Source organism: Hemitrygon akajei, chromosome 2 (genome assembly GCF_048418815.1).
Source record: "Hemitrygon akajei chromosome 2, sHemAka1.3, whole genome shotgun sequence".
In the NCBI taxonomy this organism is placed as follows: Eukaryota; Metazoa; Chordata; class Chondrichthyes; order Myliobatiformes; family Dasyatidae; genus Hemitrygon; species Hemitrygon akajei.
In genome coordinates, this window is record NC_133125.1 from 11,964,590 (window position 1) to 11,991,632 (window position 27,043).

At 40.4% G+C, this 27,043-nt stretch overlaps 1 protein-coding gene across 3 annotated transcripts in view; it reads right to left on the reverse strand.

Annotated features, from left to right (window-relative positions):
• The window catches only part of xrcc4 (X-ray repair complementing defective repair in Chinese hamster cells 4), a 375,216-nt gene that overhangs the window by 108,139 nt on the left and 240,034 nt on the right, over positions 1-27,043 (reverse strand). For 2 of the 3 annotated variants that reach the window (XM_073067077.1, XM_073067068.1), the window contains one exon: positions 2,623-2,746. The exons of the other annotated variant lie outside the window; for it this stretch is intronic. In XM_073067077.1, coding sequence (XP_072923178.1) covers positions 2,623-2,746 — 124 coding nt within the window. The remainder of the gene's footprint in view (positions 1-2,622; positions 2,747-27,043) is intronic. 3 annotated transcript variants of the gene reach the window in all.

Below are 27,043 nucleotides of genomic sequence, written 5' to 3' on the forward strand. Positions count from 1 at the left end.
TGTTCCTAAGACATTGAGTGTGTGTTTTAAGTCTCCTGTTTGTGGAAATTTCTTCTGTATCAAGTTCAACGTTCAAAGATTTAACGTACATTTATTATCAAGTAGGGTGTAAATTATAGACCTTGAGATTTGTTTGCTTACAGGTAGCCACAAAGCAAGAACCCTGAAGAGCCCAACTGAAAAAACAGAAAGACCAAAACCACTGCATAGAGAAAGAGAAAGAAAACAAACACAATCTTGCACCAAATAGAAGCAAGTGACAGTATTCCAAACCAGACTTGAGTCCTTAGATCCGCTCCCCAAAGTAACCGGAGTGGGTCCAAGCCTTGGTCTCAGTAGCACAGCAGCCGAAGCAGTTCACCACTGAGAGACAAATGAACATTGCAGGAGTATAAGCAAAATCAGCTTGACTCTCATCTCCAGTACCGACACTCCAGCTTTCCAGTCTATCTGGATCAGTGTTTAAATGGTCCGAGCACTGGGTAGCACTTCACTCCAGGACCCAGACTGGGCCTAGCAACATGCCTGGGCGGCCCAGCCTGAATCCGCTCAGCGCTTGGAGCGATTCAACCTCGCACCCGGGTTAGGTGGACGAGCAACGCAACTCTTCTTCATCGACTCCTCTCCAAATCACTCACACCAGCTCCAACAGCGATACTAACTACATCTGCGACCCCGTCTTGAACACATTGTGCTCCGGTTTTGTGATGCACCCTCATGGCCCGTCCTTTAAATCAGCTTCAGCTCCACATGCTTCTTCATTGTTTGTGGTGTTAGTTGACCACAATTTACTTCAGAAAAGGTGTTATTAATAATGTTTTGTCAAATTTCTTGTCTTTTGAATTACCAGTGAGCTGTTGCACACGTTTGGTAGCGCCATCCTAAACCTTTCAAAGTAAATTTATCATCAAAGTGCGTATATGCCACCATATACTACCCTGAGGTTCTTTTTCTTGCAGGCATTCCCAGTAGAACAAAGAAATACAATAAAATTAAAGACAGACATGCAACTAATGTGCAAAAGAAGACAAACTGTGTAAATAAAAAATATATATATAACTAAATAAATAATACTATAATAAATAGATCAAATGGTTGCCATAGTTCCTAGAATACAAGAATACAATTCTGAATTGTGTATACAATAGTACTTTCATTCACATGGTGCCGAGTATGATAAGCTACAAATGTGTGCAAATGGCACCCACACTGTAACAGAATTGTGCACTTTGAAATTGAATTTTACTGCTCAAAGCCTTGACTGGACTCCAACGACATGCATTAGCATTTAATATTCACAAGATGGATAGAATTTCATTTTGTTACTCTGAAATATTGAGAATAACTGGAATAAAAATGAAGTGAACATAAGCTAGACAGAGGGAAATTGCAGCTCCCCAGAATGGCCATGATAAACTTGTTATATTTCACAAGTTAAATCCAAATACATGTCAGAATATCAACATAGTGAATATCAGAAAGTTGTTGATACTTTCTGCGGGAGATCTGAAAAAAACAATCACTTTCCAGGGAATTAAATTAAACAAGTATAATTTAGATCAAATACACTGACAATGCTTAACAGTAAGGTAATTAATTATCTAATTCATTCAACTCACCTGTGAAATATGTTTATACACTGAAAGAATTGTGCAATATTTTGCTTCAAAACTGCTGTGATATTTGCTTACAGATGCTTAATCAGAATGAAATGCCTGTTCACATCCCTAAAGAAGCTGTAACATGACTTTCCGTTCATGGCTTTATTTCAAAGTCTCAGTTCATGAAACAATAAACAGTGAGTTGGAAAATTCATCCTTGGCCACATAGGTTAAATATATAATTGTATCTGCATGCTGCACTGAGTCTGGAATAATTTCCACTGAGGCGCAATCAATATAGGGTAGTTAAAACGCGTATAGTGTGTTGGGCTTCATTAGTCAGGGATTGAGTTCAAGAGCTGTGAGGTAATGTAGCAGCTCTATAAAGCTCTGGTCAGACCACACTTGGAATATTGTGTTCAGTTCTAGTCACCTCTTACAGGAAAGACGTGGAAGCTTTAGAGAGGGTGAGGAGGAGATTTAGCAGGATACTGTCTGGATTGGAGAGCATGTCTTATGAGGAGAGATTGAGTGAGCTAGAGTACTTTATTTGGAGCAAAAGAGGATGAGGGGCATCTTGACAGAGGTGTACAAGGTGATATGAGGCATATATCAAGTGGATAGCCTGATAGCCAATACAATGGGCCATATTTTTAAGGTGATGGAACAAAATATAGGCGGGGAGGATATCAGAGTTAAGTGTTTTACAGAGTATGGTGGGGGTGTGGATAGCCCTGCCAGGGGCAGTAGAGGCAGATACATTATGTATATTTAAGAAAATTTTGGATAGGCACACGGGTGATAGAAAAATGGAAGGCTATGTAGGAGAGAAGGGTTAGATTGACTTTAGAGTAGGTTAAAAGCTCGGCACAATATTGCGGATCATGGGGCCTGTACTGTGCTGTAGTGCTCTACGATCTATGTTTAACTAAATTTCAGAAAAGGAGAACAATGCATCTATATCACTACAAATGACCAAAGATGACTCTCTTCCCCATTATAAACCCCTAATGTGTGTCACCTCTTTTCCTGCAAATCTTCCGGGGGTTCTGCCTCTTCAGTCTTCTGCTGTGGATGGCGATGCCGTCGCTTTCGAGTTGGTGTTATGTCAACTCTGTCAGGCAGACCGATGTCATTGCACTCATCTTGGGATGACAGAGAAGAATGGGAGACAAGTGTGTTAAATCTCTGCATTTTTCACATTTCCACATCAGACAGTTTGAAAACCTGAATCTCAAGCCTAGAAGACAAATTTAACATAGCACTGTGTTGAATTACAGCAAGGGAATGAGCCATTTCTGGCACTTTCCTTGTTAACATCTATGTAGAAGGAGGCAAAATGAATTAAAAATACTTTCCCATAAACTTAAAAATGTCTCCTCTTGGTCAATCACAAACCGAAACCAAACTGTGGATTGATCAGGAACTGTGGAGTTTGTCGAACAGGTGATCAGCAAAATATAAAGATTTTCTCCAAACTTCTCCTTTCAGTTCCATTTACTACAACTCCTGTGATGTACATTTCAAAATGTTTAATCATCCATTTCTGATTTTTTTATTCTTTTTCTGTAACTTCCATCATACCAGTCAGATATAGTGTATCACCATGGCAACCCTGCTCACCTTGTGGGAGGCATTGCCACTATGTCATCCATCCTTGGCCACCCTTGATGCATCTTACAACTAACAAATTTCATGTCTTTTCCACTTCTGATGAAACATTAAATCTGCTGTTGCCTAACCTCCTGAGTATTTCTAATACTTTCTATTTTTATTTCAGTGTTTGTCTTGTTCTCTCTCAGCACTGGTGGTTTATAAATTCAGTGGTGGAATGGATATCTGTTTGGTTCAGTGATAGATATTCACTATCCAGGCCCAGAATACTTATTGCTAACCTCAGGTTTTTCGGACAGCAGCAAGAAACTATGTTCAAGATGCTTAACATCAAATAGCTAACTTATACTCTCCATGTTGATCCAACTACTCTTTATAAGGCTGTTTACCTTGTAAACACATGCTGGTATTTATGTACTTATGCACATTTTATTCCATATTTGTACTTTAGCCTCCAACTTATTTTTATATAATTCTTTATAATTATTGATTGTTCTTTTTTGTTGCATGTCACACCAACACACCCCAGCAAATTCCTAAAACGTGTAAATGTATTTGGCAAATAAAGTTGATGCCTGATCCTTGAACTAAGACAGCAACCTAATCAGGAGAAATCTAAATATCAAACTTCTGGAATATATTTTATTATTTATTAATTTATTTGTGGTAATGTTACTTTATTAACATAAGATAAAGGAGCAGAATTAGACCATTTGGCCCATCAAGATGCTCCACCATTTCATCATGGCTGATCCATTTCCCTCTCAGCCTCAATCTCCTGTCTTCTTCCTGTAACCCTTCATGTCCTGACTAATCAAGAATTTATCAATCTCTGCCTTGAATCGACCCAATGACTTGGCTTCCACAGTTGCCTGTAGCAATGAATTCCACAGATTCACCACTCTCTGGCTAAAGAAATTCCTTCTTATCTCCATTCTAAATGGACATCCCTCTATACTGAGGCTGTGTCCTCTGGTCCTAGACTCCCCACCATTGGAAACAATCCACACCATAGAGGCCTTTCAACATTCAATAGAGATCCTCCCCATTCTTCTGAATTCCAATGAATACTAGCCCAGAGTCATCAAACACTCCTCATATGATAAGCCTTTCAATCCCAGAATCATTTTTGTGAACCTCTTTTGAAACCTCTCCTATTTCAGTGAATCCTTTCTTAGATAAGATGGCGGCGCGACGACGCAGGGCGCAGCGGCCACTCCAGTAAGGAATATCCGTTATCTGTAAGTAGGGGCCGTGCACAATCCTGATTTGATTGAGACGGATGTGTGAAGCACGGAGGAACATCTGGCGAAACTTCTGACATGCCTGTGCTGCTGACGCTGCTACTGAGCGATCGGAGAGATCTCCAGAGAGGAAGGCCCCGAATCCTCGGCTTTGCCTGTTGCTTGGTGGCCGGAGCCGGGGTTGAAGCACTCGGCAGAGATGGTGCTCGGTGCTCGGTGTCGGAGGGCTGGTCGGAGGCACGAAGTTGTCGGAAGTTTTCGGACGGACTCACAGTTGCCACGTTGGAGGTTTCTTCCTTCTGCCATCTGCGTGAGATGATGGGTTATCTGGGACTTTGAGACTTTTTTTTACCGTGCCCATGGTCTGCTCTTATCAAATTATGGTATTGCTTTGCACTGTTGTAACTGTATGTTATAATTATGTGGTTTTTTTGGTCAGTTAGTCTTGGTCTGTCTTGTGTTTATGTGATATCATACTGGAGGAACATTGAATTTCCCCTTGGGGATGAATAAAGTATCTATCTATCTATCTATCTATCTATCTATCTATAAGGGGCCCAAATCTGCTCACCAGTGCATTATAAAACCTCAACATTACATCCTTGCTTTTATATTCTCGCCCTCCCAAAGTGAATGCTAGCATAGCATTTGCCTTTCTCACCACTAGCTCAACCTGCAAATATGTATTGTGTGTGAGTTACATGTACTGTCTGAAGGAAAGTTGTTTCGTTTGGTAGTATATTTGTACACAGTTATATGACAATAAACTGAACTTCAGATAATGCATTGCCCACGTAAAGCTAATTAACCCAATTGATCTGATCAGTGCAGTTACAAAACATTACTTATAGTTTCTAGATAACTGGTTAAAAATGATATAGGTATTAGAAAGCAGTTAAAGTGGTTTGGATTTACAGAGATGAAGACACTGAGTCCACTCCAAGGATGTGCTGGGGGCAAGTCCCACCTAGTTTCAAAATTGTAAGAAATGTATTTATATTTCAAAATATTTTGCAGAATTATAATTTCTGTTAGAAAATACCCCTCAAAATAAAATCTGCTCAATTTGAACTAAATTAACCATGTTTAATCTGCTTCATTAGCTGGAAGCATCTGCTCCTTGGTTCTAAGGAGGTTGCATTGTTCAAAATAGTGATAGCTAAACCCTTTCAGAAAAGAGGCTAAGGTATTTAAGTAAATTAGTCATTGAAGTCTAAATTGACACAGTATAATCTCCTTAAAGTGAAGGTGCTAGAAAACACTAGAAGACACTGAGGGTGGTGTGGTAGTATAATGGTTAGTGTAATGTTTCTCAGCAGTAGCAGTTCGGGTTCAATCCCTAAAGCTTGTACACTGTCCCCGTGACCACGTGGGTTTTCTCTGGGTGCCCCAGTTTCTTCCCACATTCCGAAGACATATGGATTAGGCTTTGAGTGTTGCGGGCAAGCTCTGTTGGTCAAAATTCAAGTACATTTATTATCGAAGAATGTATAAATTATACAACCTTGAGATCTGCTTGCTCACAGGTAGCCACAAAGCAAAAAACCCCAAAGAACCCGATTTTAAGGAAAAAATACAAGACCAACACTTGATGTGCAAGAGAAAGGAAAAAAAATACAAGGGCACACGAACAGTTGAAACGAACAATAGGATTCTGAACCAAAGCTGAGTCCTCAGACCCAAACCCCGGAGCAGCCTGGAGTAGGCTCAAAGCCTACTTATACTTTTACAGTGTGATTTATAGAATTGGTTTCATATTTATATTTATTGTGGAGTTTTTTGTTTTTATTGTGTAGTTTATGCTTATTGGATTTTTTATGCTGCATTGAATCCAGTGTAACAATCATTTCATTCTGTTTTATACACAATTAGCAATCTTGGACCTTCATTATATTAGCGGACACAGAGCACGACAGCCGGGGCAGTCTTCATAGCCTCAGCGCCATGGAGACGACCATCATGGAAAATGAGCAAAATTGGCTCTAGTCCTGACTGATACCCTGTCTTTTCAGTCTATCTGGGCCAGTGTTTAATTCAACCAAACAACGGAACAGCTGAAGGCTCCAGCGCCCTGGAGAGAGGACTGAGTGAAACTGGCACTTCCCTCTAATCTGGGCTGGCGTTTAAATTCTCTAAACAGTGTAAGGTACCTTACACTAGGACTTGGGCCCACTGCTGCAAAGGGACCCAGATCTACAACACACCGCCCAGCAACTTGCTCTGGGCCCAGATTTTGTCACCCAGCCCAAAGCCGCTCTCAAGCCCTTCAAATCAGCTCAGCACCCAGAGCGATCCAACCTTGTACCCAGGCCAGTTGTAAGAGCATCAAAATCGAACCTACTCTGCCCAGGCCCCGACTTTTTCCTTATGGCACACAGAGAGATCCAACCTCGTACCCAGGCCAGTTGTATGTGCATCGGAACCCCATCTGCAACGATTCATCAATGGTGTCAGAAGCATGGTAACACTTGCGGGCTGCCCTGGTATATCCTCAATCTTTGATGTAAAGGATGCATTTCACTGTATGTTTCAATGTTTTGATCTTCACGTGACAAATAAAGGCAATCTACTCTTTAAATCTTTATAACCGATAAGACATAAGGTCTTAAGCAACACATCGACCTATTAATCCACCCCACCACAACATACACATCACCTAGTGTGACTTTCTGTACGTACAATCTCTCTACAGTTACTTATACAGTGTGGTTTATAGAACTGGTTTTCTATTCAATTTATTGTGGATTTTTTTGCTTTTTATAGTCTAGTTTATGCTTACATTTTTTATGCTTCATTGGATCCAGAGTAACAGTCATTTCATTCTCCTTTACACGCAATAAACAATCTTGAATCTTGATTTAAGTTTAGAACCATTGAACAGGTGCACTCAGTATCAACACAGTCCCATTCTTAGTGTTATCACAGTTCAGCTTTAGCAACACCAATTTTACTCTGCTATTTCCAGAAAACTTTCTGTTTCTTTTTGTGATGGCACTTTGCCTACTCTGAGTATATCTGTCATTTTTTCCATTATTATTCACTTCCTTGAGCTATTTGCCTTCATGTTTGAAATGGAAACATGATTAAGACTCAAGCCAGAATAATAAATGCATTCAATTGTTCTTCATACGTGTGGTAGCAGTCGCAGTGCAATCACTCGAGTTGAGTATGATATTCTCCTAAGGGGTTGTCTATTGGTGGGTATTGTAGAAGACAATCTGAGATCCACATATTCTGGTGCAGTGTGGACAAGGGTGAGTGGTGGCTGTGGTGAGTGGTTGGGTCTTTTGGTTGTTCAGTCTCTCCTTTCTCAGTTGCCGTTTGCTCTCTGTGACAGGGTGGAGGTCATTCTCGTGTAGTGTAGTTCCATCTTGAACAGATTTCCTCCAGGTGTATCTATCAAGTTCATAAGTGAAGACGTACAAAAAAGCTGGATGGACTCAGCAGGTCGGACAGCATCCGTTGAAAGAAGCAGTCAACGTTTCGGGTCAAGGGGTTTTGACCCGAAACGTTGACTGTTTCTTTCAACGGATGCTGCCCGACCTGCTGAGTTCATCCAGCTTTTTTGTACATCTTGATTTGACCACAGCATCTGCAGTGCACTTTGTGTTTAAAGTTCATAAGTGGACTGCACCTTGGAAAACTTAAATATGCACGCATTTCTCAAATACATAATTTTTAACTATTAACAGAATGTTACCTGAAATTGATATTAAATGGAATATTTTTTATTTCAGATTTCTACTAGCTATAATTTAAAAAACATTAAAACCTGTCATAGCCACAATTCTTTCCTAAGCAAATACTAAGATTTCCAGAATCTTTAGTCCTTTTTATTTACTTTTAAAATATATGAGCCTTGGAACATGACATTTCCTTAAATGAAGTCAGTGGACGGCTTAAAGAGGACCAGCAGAATTTTGAAGATTATAAATCATGGCAGAAACTGAAATGTATTATTTCATCAACTCGGTCTCAGATGCATGCAGCTTTGAGGAAAAATTCTTCTACAGACAGAGATCAAATGTCCTAGAATCATATTTTAAATCTAAATGGTTCTTTGTAATTCTAGACAGCTCTGAAGTACCTGGCAAAAATCTCCAATAATCAGAATCAGAACCGGGTTTATTATCACTGACATTATGTTGTGAAATTTGTTGTTTTGTGACAGCAGTATCGTACAATATAAATATGCTATAAGTTACAATAATAAATATAAAAAATAAATAAGTAGTGATAAAAAGAGCAAAAATAGCAGAATAATGATCATGCGTTCATTGGCCGTTCAGAACTCTGGTAGCGGAGGGGAAGAAGCTGTTCCTAAAATGTTGAGTGTGTGTCTTCAGGCTCCTGTACCTCCTCCCTGATGGGAGCAATGAGAAGACATTTTCTAGATGGTGAGCATCCTTAATGATGAATGACACCTTCTTGAGGCATTCTGGTTTAAAGCTGTCTTTGATGGTGGGGAAGGTTGTACCCATGAAGGAGATGTCTTTGTCTACAACCCTCTGCAGTTTTTTCCACACTGACTGTTACTCTTGTAGCTTTTTGCTTTGTACAATGGATACAAGGAGCAGATTTTGCAATATAATAGGACAGTATTTTTAATTGAAACACATACTCCTTCTTAAATTTGGAAATTAACTTTCTTTATATTTTAAGATTCCTTCCTTTTAGTAGCAGCAGGTAACTAGAAGAATAAAATATTTTAGCAGGTCAGGGGGCACATAAGGAGAGGAATATGTAGTAGAGGGTCTATTGAATGGCAGCATCACAGCTTGGTAAGGCAACATCAATACCTTCAAACAGAAAATCCTACAAAGAGTAGTGGACAAGACCTAGTCCTTCACAGGCAAATCCCTCACCACCATTGAGCACATCTACATGAAGAGCTATCACAAGAAACTGGCATCCGTCATCAGGGACCTCGACCACCCAGCACATGCTCTCTTCTTGCTGCTGCCATCAGGAAGATACAGGAGCTTCAGGACTCTCACCACCAGCTTTAGGAAGAGTTATTACCCATCAGCCATCAGCCTTTTGAACCAGTGGGGATAACTTCACTCAACATCACTTGCTTCATCATTGAAATGTTTTCACAACCAATGGACTCACTTTCAAGGACTCTTCATCTCATTTTCTCAATCATTATTGCTTGCTTGTTTATTTGTTTGTTTGTTTGTTTGTTTATTTATATATATATATATAATTTCTTTCTTTTTGTATTTACATAGTTCGTTGTCATCTGCACTCTGGTTGAATGTCTTAGTTGGGCAGTCTTTTATTGATTCTCTTATGGTTATTATTCTATAGATATATTGAATATGCCCAGTAGAAATGAATCCCAGGGTTGTATATGGTGATGTTAATGTACTTCGGCAATAAATTTACTTTGAACTTTGAATAAACAGTCAATTTTTCGGACTGAGACCCTTCTGTTGACTCTTTATTCCTCTGAAAGATGCTGCCTGACCTGCTGAGTTCCTTCAGTGTTTTATGTGAGTAGCTTTGGATTTCCAGTAATTGCAGAATCTCCTGTTTATAGAATATTTTAAATGATTTTCTTTGATTACGTAAGAGCACAGATAAGTTTCAGATTTAACATTTTGAGAATGGCACTATTCCAAACAGGTTGGTTGGCAAACAGTTCAATTTCTGAATAGTCTTATAGTAACTTGTAGTAATCTTTAAATCTTACACTGCACCTCTGCAACTAAACAACAAATTTCACGTCATCTGTCAGTGATAATCAAGCTGATTCTGTCTCATCCTGATTCCCTCTCACTGTGTTTACGTCAGACACTGTTCCTGCCTGCCAAGCACCATCTCATTTCATCAACACAGCATTCCCACTGGGGTCTTGTTGCATATATAATTCCTTATGACATAGGAGGCCATTTGGTCCATCAAGTCTATGCCAGTGCTTGAAGCAATTGCATTTCTTCTTTTATTCCTCCCTACCTCACGTGCCTATCAACACACCTACACTGGACACAACTTACAGTGGTTGTCTAACCTAACAGTACACTGAGCGAGGTACCTGTTACAATAATATTACTTTAGAATCTTCCATTTCTAAATTTATCATGTTAGAAGTGGAAGATCTGTTTTAGTGAGCTATGTCACACAGGCCTTCATGCAGGCTTGAGCTGCAAAGACTGAAATATACCTCAGAATAATAAATTTAACATCCCTGAGCAATGAACTAGGGATTAGCTTCAAATGGAAAGGCTGGAGGAGCTCAGGAGGCCAGGTAACATCTATGAAGGGGAATAAATAGTTAATGTTTTGAGCCAAGACCCTTCACCAGAACTGGAAAGGAAGAAGGCAGAAGTAAGAATAAGAAGGTGAGGGAGGGGAAGGAGTACAAGCTGGCAGGTGATAGGTGAAACCAGGTGAGGGGGAAGATTGGTGGATGGAGAGTGGGGGGAATGAAGTGAGATGCTGGGAGGGGATAGGTGGAAGAGCTGAAAATGTGATAGGTGGAAGTGGGAAAAAGAGTGAACGATGGTGGTCCTGATGAAAGTCAGTTTACTCTACCGCCTGGAGTTCAATAGGGAAGGATTGGCTTCGCTGGGATTCCCCACCATTACAAGGGTGATCTGCCGCTTGTCTCTCACACCAGGTCAGATATGGTGTAGAATCTGACACTCTACTGACTGTGGGTTAGGGAATGATGAGATTTTCCTTTTAATTCCTTATCTTAATCCTTCAAAATCAGAATCAGAATCACATTCAGAATCAGAATCAGGTTTAATATCACTGGCATTTGTTGTTTTGCCAACTCTGACGCCCTGAGCTGTAATAACATTGTGCTAACCACTATGCTGCCATGGCACCCACACTTTTTTACATTTATTTATTTAGGGTTTGTAATACATTTACGGTAATAGACAAAGTACAACCAGGGTCACATTCACACTATTTACTTCAAAATTTAGCAGGTTATGTATTTTCCTTTGTGTATTCTTACTTTGTGTTGAAATATTCTGGGACTATTGCAGATGAAGGAACAAAACAGAGTTATGTAGCTTGTAATAACTTCAGATTTAAGTCTGGATTCAGATTCAGATTCATTTATTACATATACATCAAAACATACAGTGAAAAGCATCGTTCGTGTGAACAACCAGCACAACCTAAAGATGTGCTAGGGGCAGCCCGCAAATGTTGTCTCAAATTCCGTCGTCACCGTAGCATGCCGTATGCCCACAGTGCTTGTCAGAACAACACAGAACACAATAAGCAACAAAAGAACAACAGTAAAACAAAGTGCCATCCCTCACTCTCTCCCAAACCCCCACACAGTCATACCTCACAGCTACATAATATTCAGGTTGTAAAGCATGTCACAGAAAAGCAAGTATGTTATCTCTTGCATTCTACTATTTATCTTTGATCATTTCCATTATTTTGCCTTTGTTTTTTTTCTGTTGCAATATGTAGTGACTTGTGATGGATTACCATTCCCTCTCTGCACAGGTGAAGTGATGGATATTTGTTCTCGCCAGATATCGCAGCAGAAAATGAGGAAGTGTTTGAAATCTCTTAGGAGCCCTCTCTGCTGCTATTACAGGTACATTCAGAAATGTGCTGAATGAAAATCGTGTCCAATGAATGATCTTTCTATTCACTCCTTGCAATATATCACTAAAATGAACACACGATTGAACAGCAGTCGACCACTCCTTGAATGTAAATCTGCTCTGCGTCTTAATAAGATTGAAAATTCAGTTTGTTTATTGTCATTCTTCGGTACACAAGTGTAAAGGAGAACAAAATGAGTTACTCCAGATTTAATACAGCATAAAAAAGCACAATCATAAGGAACTCAAGAAAAAACACAATAAGTACATAAGATTAGCTTATATATGTAGATTGTTTGCATGCACATAAGGTGACGCTGAGTGCAGGAGTATCTGTACATAAGGTGACTGACAGGAAATGATAAAGCAGAGGTGATCGGGTTGTGGTGGGGTGGATCAGTGGATGCAAGTGTTGATCAGTCTGACACAGCTTGGGGGAAGCAACTGTTTTTGAGTTTGCTGGTCCTATTAGATCATGGCATTGCTCCCTGCCAACAGTAACCTTTCATCACTTTACTCAGTAAGCATCTGCCTTAAAAATACTCCGATGCAACCACCCTTAAGGAAGCAAGTTCCCCGAATTCGTTAAAGCTTGTGGGCATGGGGAAATCAAAAGAAAGCACATTTCTCCATTTGTTAAAGTTTCAAAAACTGGGAATTCCTCAGTGATGAGCTGATCAGAATCAGAATCAGGTTTATTATCACTGGCAAATGTCGTGAAATTTGTTAACTTAGTAGCAGCAGTTCAATGCCATACATAATATAGAAGAAGAAGAAGAAGAAAATAAATAAATAAGTTACACTATACGTATATTGAATAGATGAAAAATTGTGCAAAAACAGAAATAATATATATTCATGGGTTCAATGTCCATTTAGGAATCGGATGGCAGAGGGGAAGAAGCTGTTCCTGAATTGCTGAGTGTGTGCCTTCAGGCTTCTGTACCTCCTCCCTGATGGTAAAAGTGAGAAAAGGGCATGCCTCGGGTACTGGAGGTCCTTAATAATGGACGCTGCCTTTCTGAGACACCTCTCCCTAAAGATGTCCTGGGTACTTTGTAGGCTCGTACCCAAGATGGAGCCGACTAAATTTACAACTCTTTACAGTTTCTTTTGGTCCTGTGTGGTAGCCCCCACCACCCCCATACCAGACAGTGATGCAGCCTGTCAGAATGCTCTCCATGGTATATCTGCAGAAGTTTCTGAGCATATTTGTTGACATACCAAATCTCTTCAGACTCCTAATGAAGTATATTTGCTGTCCTGCCTTCTTTATAACTGCATCGATATGTTGGGACCAGGTTAGGTCTTCAGAGATCTTGACACCCAGGAGCTTGAAAGTGCTCACTCTCTCCGCTTCTGATCCCCCCATGAGGATTGGAGTGTGTTCCTTCGTCTTACCCTTCCTGAAGTCCACAATCAGCTCTTTCGTTTTACTTATAGATAGTAGGGAGAAAGGGAAGGTTTTTGTTACCCAATACAGCAATTTCCAACCTGAGGTCCATGGTATAAAATGGTTGGGAACTCCTGCTCTAATACAACACTACAATATGATACTTCTACTAAATAACACTTTAAAACTGACCATGTAATTTTCAGTTTGATAAGTCTATTTTAACAGAGAGAGTGATAGATGCCTGGAATGGGTTACCAGGGGTAGTTGTGTAATCAGGCAGTTTGGTGGAGTTTAAGAGGCTTTTAGATAGACATATAAATATGAAGGGAATGGAGGGACATCGATGAAGCACGGGGAAAGGGCCTGGTGGTTCAAGGAACAGTTATTACCTTACAATCATCAGGCTCCAGAACCAGCGTGGATAACTTCACTCACTGAACACTGAACTCATCACTAGACACAACCTAAGGCCTCACTTTCAAAGACATTACAACTCATGTTCTCAGTATTAATTTTTTCTGGATTTACTCCGTTTGTTTTTGCCGCATTGGTTGCTTGTCACCTTTTGTTTGTGTGTCGTTTTTCGTTAATTCCATTGTATTTCTTAGTTCTAACTGTGAATGCCTGCAAGAAATCAGGGTAGTAGTTAGTTACACAAGATGCCTGTAAAATGTATTCATCCCACTTGGAAGTTTTCATGTTTTATTGTTTTACAACATTGAATCACAGTGGATTTAATTTGGCTTTTTTGACACTGATCAACAGAAAAAGACTCTTGTGTCAAAGTGAAAACAAATCTCTACTAAGTGATCTAAATTAATTACAAATATAAAACACAAAGTAATTGATTTCATAAGTATTCACACCCTTCAAGTCAGTATTCAATGGATGCACCTTTGGCAGCAATTACAGCCTTGAGTCTATGGATAGGTCTCTATCAGCTTTGCACATCTGGAGACTGCAATTTTTCCCCATTCTTATTAAAAACTGCTCAAGCTCTGCCAGATTGCATGGGGATCACGAATAAACAGCCTTTTTCAAGTCCAGCCAGAAATTACCAATCGTTTTGAGGTCTGCACTCTGACCTAGCCACTCCAAGACATTAACTTTGCTGTTTTTAAGCCATTGCTTGGGGTCATTGTCTTGCTGGAAAATACATCTTCGCCCGTCACAGTTCTCTTGCAGACTGCATCAGGTTTTCCTCCAGGATTTCCCTGCATTTTGCTGCATTCATTTTACCTTCTACCTTCACAAGACTTCCAGGGCCTGCTACAGTGAAGCATCCCCACAGCGTGATGCAGCCACCATCATGCTTCACAATAGGGATGGTGTGTTTTTGATGATGTGTGGTGTTTGACATCATGGCCAAGATTTCATGGGAGTTTTATTTTTCAACAGAGGCTTTCTCTTTGCCACTCTCCCATAAAGCAGCAACTGGTGAAGCACCCGGGCAACAGTTGTTGTATGTTCAGTCTCTCCCACCTCAGCCACTGAAGCTTGTAACTCCTCCAGAGCTGTCATAGGTCTCTTGGTGGCCTCCCTCACTAGTCCCCTTCTTGCATGGTTACTCAGTTTTTGAGGACAGCCTGGTCTAGGCAGATTTACAGCAGTGCCACTTTCGTTCCATTTCTTGATGACTGACTTAACTGTACTCCAGGAGATATTCAGTAAATTGGAAATATTCTTGTATCCATCTCCTGACTTGCGTTTTTCACCTTTTGTGGATTTACTTGGAGTGTTCTTTTGTCTTCATGGTGTAGTTTTTGCCAGGATACTGACTCATCAGCAGTTGGACCTTCCCGATACAGGTGTATTTTTACTACAATCAATTGAAACACCTTGACTGCACACAGGTCTCCAGAACAGATCTCCATTTCACTAATTATATGACTTCTAAAACTAATTGTCTGCAGTAGTGATGACTCGGTGTGTCATATTAAAGGGGGGGGGGGGGTGAATACTTATGCAATCAATTATTTTGTGTTTTATATTTGTATGTAATTTAGATCACTTTGTAGAGATCTGTTTTCACTTTTACATAGAAGAGTTGTTTTCTGTTGATCAGTGTAAAAAAACAAATTAAATCCATTGTGATTTAATGTAAAACAATAAAGCATGAAAATGTCTGGGGAGTGAATACTTTTATAGGTACTGTATATGTACAAAGTTCTGTACATGTGTGAAATAGATTTGATTTTATAATAAATTTGCTTCGAACTTTGAACTTTAGTATAAATTGGCATTAATATCGGCTCAACATTGTAGGCCAATGTTTGATTTTTAAAATGAATTTAATTTTGAAGTAAAATTAAAGAGAATCCTGACCAGACCTTTTAAAAACAAAAATCCTGCTTAATCTACTTTTTGGAAAGAATCAAGTAAATTTAATCTGTACCCTTGAGTGGTTTAAAACTAACACAGAGCTGGGACAAGACAAATTGTTTCTCAAGGCAGCCTATATATAGACCCAGTTCCTTCGTGAACACTCTTATTGTAACCTTAAAGACATCAACATTGCCTTGTTACGCTGGGTCTGATTTCAGGATGAAACAATAAGATTTATGGAACCGTGTTAACTTCAATGGATGACAAGGTTTGTAAAGCAATAAAAAGAAGATATTAGGGGAGCAAAAGGAAAGAGATTACAGACTAGAAAAGAAAATGCCACCCTGAATTGCACTGTGACCAGGGGAAAATCTAAAGACCCTTTGTTAAAGGCATCCTTTCCTAAATTAGCTAGTGGCAGTTATCTTGTAAGAGATTACATTCTAACTGAGCTCCTTTCAAACACAAGATGCCACAGTGTCAAAACTAACTTCTCTATACCATCCGGATACCTAATGTCTATTATCCACTTGAGGGATAGGTACAAAAATAGCTTCAGCACCACAGCACAGGAGATTCATGGCCTCTCTGTCAAGGATTGCAGTGACCCACAAGATATCACGGGTCACACGGGAGCTGTAATCTGACTTTTGCTTGGCCACCAGGGCATTTCCTTTTGAAAGGACCCAAATGGCTCTCAAGTTAGTTATCCAAAAGCACGAATTACCTCTGATCTTTACACTGGTAGAGAAATCCATTACTTTTTAAAAAAAACTCTATCTGGGAGAAAGATCGAAAGATTTACCGGTAAGATTGATTCAAAATTCAAGATTGTTTATTGTCACTCCAGTACACAAGTGGAAAGGAGAACAAAATGATTATTACTCCTAATCTACTGCAGCATAATAAACAATAAACACAAAAACATAATAAATATAAATATAAAATCAATCCTATAAACACAATGTATGAGCAACTGTTTGAGTGTGGCCTATATACGTTAAATTAGCTTCTATTTATATATATATATATATAGATTGTACAGGTCGTATGTGTAAGTGACACAGTGATGTAGAAGCATCTGTAAATAAGGTGACATGGTGACTGACAGGAAATTATACAGTGGTGGTGGTTGGAGGTGTTAGCTTTGAGTAAGTACCTGTTTTTGAGCCTGCTGGCCCTATAATTCTTCCTTTTATTTCTAAGGAGAAATAACCATAAGGCAGATAGTTTCAGTGCACCACGGCATACAGACACACCCTTCAGCCCATCTAGTCTATGCCAAACTGTTACTGTCTAGCCCCATTGACCTGCGCCTGGACCGTAACTCCCCATACCCCCCTCACCCACGAACCTGTTAAATGGTACAATTGAACCCACATCCACTATATCCACCGGCAGGTTGTTCTACACTCTCACCACCTTCTGAGGGAAAACATTCCCCCTCATTCCCATTAAATATTTCTCCTTTCAGCCTTCACATATGACCTCTTGTTCTAGTCTCACCCAACATCAATGTAAAAAGCCTGCTTGCATTTACCGTCCTCACAGTAAAGTAGCTTTACAGACCACAAGGGATGTACAAATATTTACATATTCGTACCTGGAACTCTGATCAATATTTAATTATTTTAATCACTCTCCTGAATAACGAAAAAACAATGTCACATTTTATCAGTACATTCAAAAGGTATTCTTTGCAGACAGAATAAATTCTAAATGACCCAGTCTAATTTTCACATCTTTTACTTATTATGGATTCTTGCACACTGCTGCTTCTGTCCGGGAATATGTGAGATGAACATAGTGATTGGTCTTTTATTTTTTTTAGCAGCCAGTCAGTAACTCCAGGGTCTGCTGTGAAGCACTGGTTTGCTACAGTTATTTTGGCAAATGAGTGCACAAACCTGACAGACTACTTTTCTTTATGAAGTCTATAGGAATCAGATGCTGCTGCTACTATCAGTTTCACATGTTAGATTCCGGCCATTTGATCTACTGTTCCTTTTCCAAGTTTTACAACCACCATCTTGGCAGAGCACGGCATGGCAGTGTGGTGGTTAGCACAATGCTTTACAGTGCCAATGATCAGGGTTCAATTCCAACTGCTGTCCGTATGGATTTTGTACATTCTCTCCGTGACTGTATTTCCACTCCCATTCCAGGGACTTACGGGTTACTGAAAGCTAGTAAGCTGTGGGCATGACATGTTAGTGCCAGAAGCATGACGACCCTTCTGGGCTGCTCCCAGCACACCCTCAAGACCGAGTCTTCATTGACACAAATGACACGCTTCACTGTATGCTTCGATGGTTTAATGTACATGTGACACCAGCATTACATTTTATTTAATTATTTATATTACTTCCGGTTAAGATGGCACATACGAATGTGTTCAACAGTTTTCTGGTAGTCAAAAAGCTAAGAAATCTGAATAAAAACATCACTAAAAATACCATACACAAGAAAATCTGCAGATGCTGGAAATCCAAGCAACACACACAAAATGCCGGAACTCAGCAGGTCAGGGAGCATCTATGGAAAAAAGTATAGTCAACATTTCAGGTCCTGCTGAACGGTTTCGGCCCGAAATGTTGACTGTACCTTTTTCCATAGATGCTGCTTGGCCTGCTGAGTTCCTCCGGCATTTTGTGTGTGTTACAAAAAATACCTTTTTCTGAGATAAATCGTGTTAGATTATTGTTGCGAACAGTGAAGAGGCGAGCAATGGCGAGGTGAGTTCGGGGGATCAGCCGAGGTGGTGTGTTGCACCATTGTTGCAGGTGAAGTTCCGATACCCATACAGCTAGCCCAGGGGCGAGATTGGATTGCTCTGGGCACCGAAAGAAGTCGGGGCCCGGACAGAGGAGATTCGGTGTCTGTATAACTGGCCTGGGTGCGAGGTTGGATTGCTCTGGGTGCCAAGCTGATTTGAATAGCTTGAGAGTGGTTTCGGGCTGAGTCGCCAGGCAGCGGGGTCTAAGCCCAGAGCCATTTCGCAGCAGCGGTGCTTTAGTCCTAGTGCGAGGCTGTTTAGACGATTTAAACTCCCACCCAGATCGGAGGCTAGAGTCGATTTCACTCACTCTCCACCATGGTCACTCCTCTCTCCGAGGTGCCGGAGCCTTCTGCTGTTCCATTGTCTGGTCAAATTAAATGCCAGCCCAGACAGACTGAAAAGACAGGGAGTTGGTCGGGACGAGAGCAGATTTTACTTGTTCTTCGCGATGGTCATCTCCATGATGCCAAGGCTCTGAAGATGGTCCTGGCTGCTGTGCTCTGTGCCCACTAATATGATGAACTGATAAGTGAGGCTTTGGGTCTTCACCGGGCTGCTCCAGGCTTCACACCGGAGGACTCAGTTTTGGCTCGGAATGTTGTTGCTTGCTTCAATTGTTTGTACTATCTGTATTTTTTTCTTTCTCTTGCACATCAAGTGTTGGTCTTCTAATTTTATTTTTATTCTTTTTCTTTAATTGGGTTATTTTGCTTTGGGTTTCTTGCTTTGTGGCTACCTCTGTGCAAGCAAATCTCAAGGTTGTATAATTTATACGTTCTTTGATATTAAATGTACATGAATGTTGAATCTACTTTTGTACTGGCACAGTTTGTTTTCTTTCGTAGGTTGGTTAGTTGGCTGTCTTTGTGTGTAGCTTTTAATTGAGTCTATTGTATTTCTTTGTGAATATCAAAAAGAAAACAAATCTCAATATAGTATACAGGGACATAAATGTACTTTGATAAATTTACTTGTGAAAAGGAGTGGTCCTGATACTGACCCCTGAGGAACACCACCAGTCACTGGCAGCCAACCAGAAAAGGCCCCATTTATTCAGTCATTCCTCTGTGCATACCAGTATCTTTCCTGTTAAGCCTTAGGATTTTATCTTGTGGAGTAGCCTCATGAGAGGCACCTTATCAAACACCTTCTGAAATTCTAAGTAAATTGCATCCACTGTCTCTCTTTTGTCCACCCTGCTTGTTACTTCCTTGAAGAACTCTAACAGATTTGCCAGGCAAGATCCCTTTACAGAAACCATGCTGACTTTGACTTATTTTATCATTAGTCTCCAAGTACCCTGAAAACTCATCCTTAATAATAGACTCCAACATGTTCCGAACCACAAAGTTTCAGCTAACAGGCCTAAAGTTTCCTCTCTCTGGTCTTCCTCCCTCCTTAAAGATTGGAGTGCTCTTTGCAATCTTCCAGTCCTCTGAGACCTTGCCAGAATCAAGTGATTGTTGAAAGATCCTGATCAATGCACCCGTTATCTCTTCAGCAACCTTTCTCAGGACACTGGGATGTAGTCCATCTGGTCAGGTGCCTTATTCAGCTTAGGACCTTTATCAGCAGCTGATGCATTAATGTTGCAACACAGAAAAGTACAGCACAGAAACAGGCCCGTCAGCCCATCTACTCTGTGCCAAACCATTTAACACGTGAAATGCCATCAGTAACATGAGTATTGACAGCACTGTACAAGAAAATAGAGCGTCATAAAATCCTTTCACTCCCCCTTTAAGCGCTGATGAATAATTACGCTGCCAAAAGAGCTGAAGCATGCTGGTCCCACCTCCTTTCCTTTGTCCACTATGTTAAATGCATGGGCAGCATTTTGTTAACACACCAACTTATATATTATTCTGAAATTCTGAAATGTATCACAGGAACATTATTTAAAACAAAAATATTAGCCTGACTACCTCAATACCCACACAAAAAAAAACAACTGGTCATTGACTTTGGGGAGAGGGATGTGGGCTTAGCTAGTGGTTAGCGTAATGCTTTGCAGCGTAAGCAATCGTGGTTCGATTCTCACATTCCACAGATTAGGGTTAGTGAGTTGTGAGCACGTTATTATTGTGAATGATTACTGAGATACAACATGGGATAGGCCCTTCCGGCCCTTCCAGCTGTGCTGCCCAGTAATCCGCTGCTTTAATCCCAGCCTAATCACAGTACAATTTACAATGACCAATTAACCTACCAACCGGTAAGTCTTTGTACTGTAGGAGGAAACCAGAGTACTTGGGGGAAACCCACGCTGTCACAGGGAAAACGTACAAACTCCTTACAGGCAGCAAGGAAATGGAACTGGGGTCACTGGTACTGTAAAGCATTGTGCTAACCACTATGATATTGAGCTAAATGTCAACACAAAGTACACTGCAGATGCTGTGGTCAAAGCAACACGTATAACATGCTGGAGGAACTCAGCAGGTCGGGCAGCACCTCGTTTCCACGGATGCTGCCCGACGTGCTAGGTTCCTCCGGTATGTTGTACGTGACCTAAATGTCATGTTGGCATCGGAAGCATGGCGACACTTTCAGGCTGTCCCCAGCACATCTGCAGACTGTGCTGGTTATGGATGCTAAATGATGCATTTCATGATATGCTTCACAATCCACACTTGCCAGATCGTTTCAGATGCCATCAAAATCGGCCTTTCTCCAATTGAGAATCTCAACTGGAGGGCCAGACCTATCGTTTTTCATAATCATCTTGAAACTGATGAAAGAATGAAACATTAACACTACAATTATGTAGACTTCCTTCTTTTTCCAGTCCCCGTTTTGGTTCCTCTCTCATCCTTTTCGTTCCCCTCACCTGTGTTATGTTTTGTAACTTCAAAACATAAAACCAATTGAAAGAAAAACACAGAGCCAGGAAGAATGTGCCTACTTTTAGTTGTGTTTTACATCAGTGAGGCGTGTTCTAATGACATAGTGGCATAATGACGTATGTCATTCAACTAGCCTTTACATATTACCTGTAATGAATTGTGTAAACAAAGAAAGCTTTATCAAACAACATATTTACCATATTACTCAAATATTGCCTAGTTCTACAATTACTATCAAAGTATGTACATTGTATGTCACCATGTACTACCTTGAGATTCAATTTCTTGCAGGCATTTATAGGAAAAAATACAATAAAAATTTATGAAAAACAATACATGAACAAAGATGATCAAACAATCAACATGAAAAAGAAGACAAACTGTGCAAATAAAAATAAATACTGAGATTATGAGTTGTAAATAAAGTGACTCTGTATGTTGTGGAATCAGGTCAGAATACTGGTGAGTGAAATTATCCGTACTGGTTCAGGAGCCTAATGGCTGTAGGATAGTAACTGTTCCTGAACCTGGTGGTGTGGGATCTCACACTTCTGTACCTCCTGCTCAACTGTAATAGGGCATGGCATGGATCTAGAACAGTAGTATATTGATAAATTTCTGTCAGTACACATTGCACACCATTACTGAGTGATTGCACTCAAGAGCTTCTGCAGAGGCTGGAAATCGAGAGCTGCGCAAACTGAATGAAGGGTCTTTTTTTGCACACTGGTTGCTTGTCAGTCTTTGTTTATGTATAATTTTCCATGAATTCATCTGCATTTCTTTATTTTCCTGTAAGTGTTTGCAACATGCCACGGTAGCATAGCAGTTAGCGTGACACTCTTATAGCTTGGGCATCAGAGTATGGATGTCAGTCCTGGAATCCCTGTAAGGAGTCTGTCTGTCCTCCCCATAGAATGAATGGGTTTTATCCAGTTTCCTCCCACAGTTCAAAGACCTACTGGTTAGTAGGTCAATTAGTAAATTGTCCCATGATTAGATTAAGGTTATATCAGGGGTTGTCTGGCTGCTGGCCGGCGTGGCTCAGAAGGCTGGAAAGGCTTATTCTGTGCCATCTCTAAATAAATAAATTACAAATCTCAAGTTAGTATTACATACTTTGATAATAAATTTACTTTGACATTTTGCTTGGTTTTTACTTGGTTTTATCACTAGGAGCATCCTTGGATGCTTTTTGCCAGTTTATCTGGCTGAGGGATTCTAATAAATCCATGAGGATATTACAATTTTTGCAGGGAGGCTTTGAGGATATAGTGGGAAATGCTGGCAGCGACTGTGCTCAGTGCTTTTTGGACACTTGTGTTGCGAGGCAGAGTATGTCCTGACACGAGTATAATTAGAAGCTTGTTGCTAGGGCATGGTTGGCCTGAGACGGGATACTGATGTTGGTTTATGGACATGGATCTGGAGGATTTTGCAGAGACAGCAAGAATGATACATTATCTGTGCTTTGAGATGCCTGCTATAAGTTATCCACGTCTGCAGCTCAAACAGCCGAGCAGAGGTCATTGTTACGTGACAGGCTATTAGCTTAGTGTCAGATCCAAGTTCTCAATCTTCTATTACAATTGTCCTCAAGTGGTTGAAAGCTGTACCAGTAAACTGGAGCTAGTGATGGATGTTGTTATTATCAAAGAGGAAGTTTCCATCATGTAAAAAGTAATAAGTGTTGGCCCAAGGCTTGGTTGTCAGCAACAGAATCAGAATCTGGTTTATTAGCACTGACATATGTCATGAAATTTGATATTTTGCGGCAGCAGTACGGTGCAATGGATAAAATTTACAATGAGTTATAATAAGGAATACAAAAAATGAATAAGTGCAAAAACAGAGCAAAATAGTGAGGCAGCGTTCATAGGTTCAGAAATCTGATGACAGAGGGGAAGGAGCCATCCCTAAAACGCCGAGTGTGTGTCTTCATGCTCCTATACCTCTTCCCTGATGGTAGCGATGAGAAGAGGGCATGTCCTGTATTGTGAGGTCTTTTGAGGCATCACCTTTTGAAGATGCTCTTGATGGTTGGGAGGCTAGTGTCCACGACAGAGCTGGCTAAGTTAACATCCCTCAGCAGTGTCATTTGATTCTGCATTTAGAGCCTCTTACACCAGACAATGATGCAACCCATCAGCATGCTCTCCACCACACATCTGAGTGCTTAGTGGTATATCAAAGCTCCTCAAACTCCTAATGAATTATAGCTGCCATTGTGCTTCTTTGTGATTATTCCAATGTGTTGGGTCCAGGAGATGCTGACACCCAGGAACTTGATGCTGTTCTCCACTCGTTCCACCACTGACTCCTCTGGTGTGTGTTCTTCTGACTTCCCCTTCCTGAACTCACAATCGGTTCCTTGGTCTTGCTGATATTGTTGTTACAATGTAAGAAAATTGTGATGTGTGCGCATACGGCAGTGGTGGGATAAATTCCCATAGAGTCCAGAGGAAGAATGGGATCATGTAGATGGATGCTTGGTGATTGGTACTCTAATTGACTAGATCAATAAGTGACACAAAACAAGTAAGCGGGGTTTCGGCCCGAAACATCGTCACTACCTCCTCCCATAGATGCTGTCTGGCCTGCTGAGTTCTGCCAGCATTTTGTGTTTTTATTTATTTCTAGCATCTGCAGATTCACTCGTGTTGCAAAACAAGCAAGCGTTCATTTGATGCCAATCCAAAGATGGCACATGTTTGAGAGTGGCAGATGGCTAGTAGTTTTATATGAAACAGAAAAAATATTGCAACTATACAATCAAAAGAGATGTGGGGGCACGTGTTTTACACATTATGGTGGGTGCCTGGAATGCACTACCTTGGTTGGTGGTGAAGGCGGATATCATAGGGGCGGGCATTCAAGAGGCTCTTAGACAGGCACATGATTCAACAGGAAATGGAGGGATATGGATATGGTGTAGGCAGAAGGGGTGAGTTAAGTTGGGCATTTGATTACTAATTTAATTTACTTGGCACAACATAATGGGTTGAAGGGCCTGTTCTTGTACTTGACTGTTCCATGTTTCATCATATTTCAAAACAGAAGCTATTCTATGGGGGAGTACAGAAGATTAGCAGTTAGCGCATTGCCTTACAGCGCCAATGTACAAATCAGAATCAGAATCAGGTTTATTATCACCTGCATGTGACGTGAAATTTGTTAACTTAGCAGCAGCAGTTCAATGCAATACATAATCTAGCAGAGAAAAAAAGAAAAAAAATATAAACAAGTAAATCAATTACATATATCTAATAGATTAAGAAAGGTGCAAAAAAAGAAATACTACATTTTTAAAAAAACGTGAGGTAGTGTCCAAAGATTCAATCTCCATTTAGGAATCGGATGGCAGAGGGGAAGAAGCTGTTCATGAATCACTGATGTACCTTCAAGTTTCTGTACCTCCTACCTGATGATAACAGTGAGAAAAGGGCATGCCCTGGGTGCTGGAGGTCCTTAATAATGGATGCTGATGAATGGGGTTTGGTTCCTGCTGCTGTCTGTAAGTAGTTTGTACATTCTCCCTGTGAATGCATGGGTTTCCACTAATCAAGAACCTATTAAATGTTGGTTAAATATACACAATGACTTTGCCTGAACAGCTGTCTGTGGCAATGAATTCCACTGATTTGCCACCCTCTGTCTAAGTAAATTCCTCCTCATGTCTGTCCTATTCTGAGTCTGTGCCTCTAGTCCAAGACTCCCTCACTATAGGAGACATCCTCTTCATGTCCACTCTAGGCAGAGCATTCAATATTTGGTAGCTTTCAATGAGATTCCCCTTCATTCTTCTAAACTACAGCAAGTACAGGTCCAACGCCATTGAACGTTCCTCACACGTTAACCCTTTCATTCCTGGGGATCATTCTCATAAACTGCCTCTGGACTCTCTCCAGTGCCAGCACATTCTTTCTTATGGGATCCGAAACTACTCACGAAATCCTAAATGTTGTCTGACCATTGCCTTATAAAGCCTCAGCATGACATCATTGCATATACATTGACATAGTGCTTTCAAAATGAATGCTAACATTGCATTTGCCTTCCTTACTATACAGAAAATAAAATCCCTATTATTAAAAGGGATCTTGAATTTTCAAAATATTTTCTCTCAGGGTTCATTAGTAACCAATTGTTTATCAGAACTGCTGATTTGGAAGTGCAGACAGTGCAGGTTATTCACCTGTTGCTGCCTGAGAACAAGAGCTCTTACATGGTCTGCAGGTGCACATATTTTAACAAAGAAGCTCCAATATTAAATCTGGGCCACAGGTCCATCAAAAGTACCGTTTGAGTGAAAGTTTGTCCAGGAACATCAAGAATCCTCAGATGGTAAATATGATAATAAGCGTTCTGTCAAATCCAAATCCAGCTCAGTCAAGCCCAAATCTTCCAATTTGATTCTCCATTGTTTCATTATAAATTACTGTTTCTTTCCTTTCATTTTTAATTTCCATCTTATTATCTTTGCATCTATAGGCAAGGACACAAGAGAATCCAAAAAATAAAGAATGAAGTTGGCACGTTAATTAACTTTTTATCGACCGACCAATTATTTGCCAACAATTCCCTTTTATATTCATTTCAAATAGTTCCACAGTTTCTCCTGTTTTACATTTTTGGTTGGATGGTGATGACAAAGCAGCAATTGTCTACCTGCAGAATTACACTTGCATGGCTGCTCACAACTCAAGCTTATTACATCTCTGTAATGAGCCAAGAGAGGTGGACACAATGGCATATTCATGTCGTGCTCCTGTGTTATCCCACTGAGGTCTTATATCCTGCCACCTTGGAAGGAGTAGAAGCTAGCCACTCTCAGCCACGAGGGAGTGCCAATGAAGGAAGTGGCTCCACAAGTTCACGTAGAATATAGAACATTACAGCCTTCAGCCCATGATGTGCCAACCTCATAAGCTACTCCAAGATCAATCGGTTTTTTCTATCTTACAGTCTGCCACTTTTCTTTTATTTCTGTGCCTACTTAAGAGTCTCCTAAATATCCCTAATGTATCTGTCTCTACTACCAGCCCTGGTGGAGCATTCCACGCATCCACCACTCACCACGTAGAAATATCTACCTCTGACATCCCACCTATACTTTTCTCCAATACCTTAAAATTATGTCCCCTTGTATTAGCCAATTCCATCCTGGGGAAGGGCCACTGGATGAGCCTTTTATCATCTTGTACACCTCTATCAAGTCACCTCTCATCCTCCTTCGCTCCAAAGAGAAAAGCCCAAGCTAACTCAACCTATCCTTATAAGACAGGCTCTCTAGTCCAGGCAGCATCCTGGTAAATCTCTTCTGCACCCTCTTTAAAGCTTCCACATCCTTCCTATATTGAGGCAACCAGAACTGAACACAATACTCCAAGAGTGGTCTAACCAAAGATTCATAAAGCTGCAACGTTACCTCTTGACTCTTTAACTCAATCCCCTGACTAATGAAGGCCAATACACCATACAAATTCTGAACAAGCCTATCAGCTTGCTTGGCAACTTTGAGGGATCTATGAACATAGGCCCCACGGTCCTTCTGTTCCTCTATATTGCTAAGAATTCTGCCATTAACCCTTTATTCTGCCTTCAAATCTGATCTTCTAAAGTGAATCACATTGCACTTTTTTGGGTTAAAGT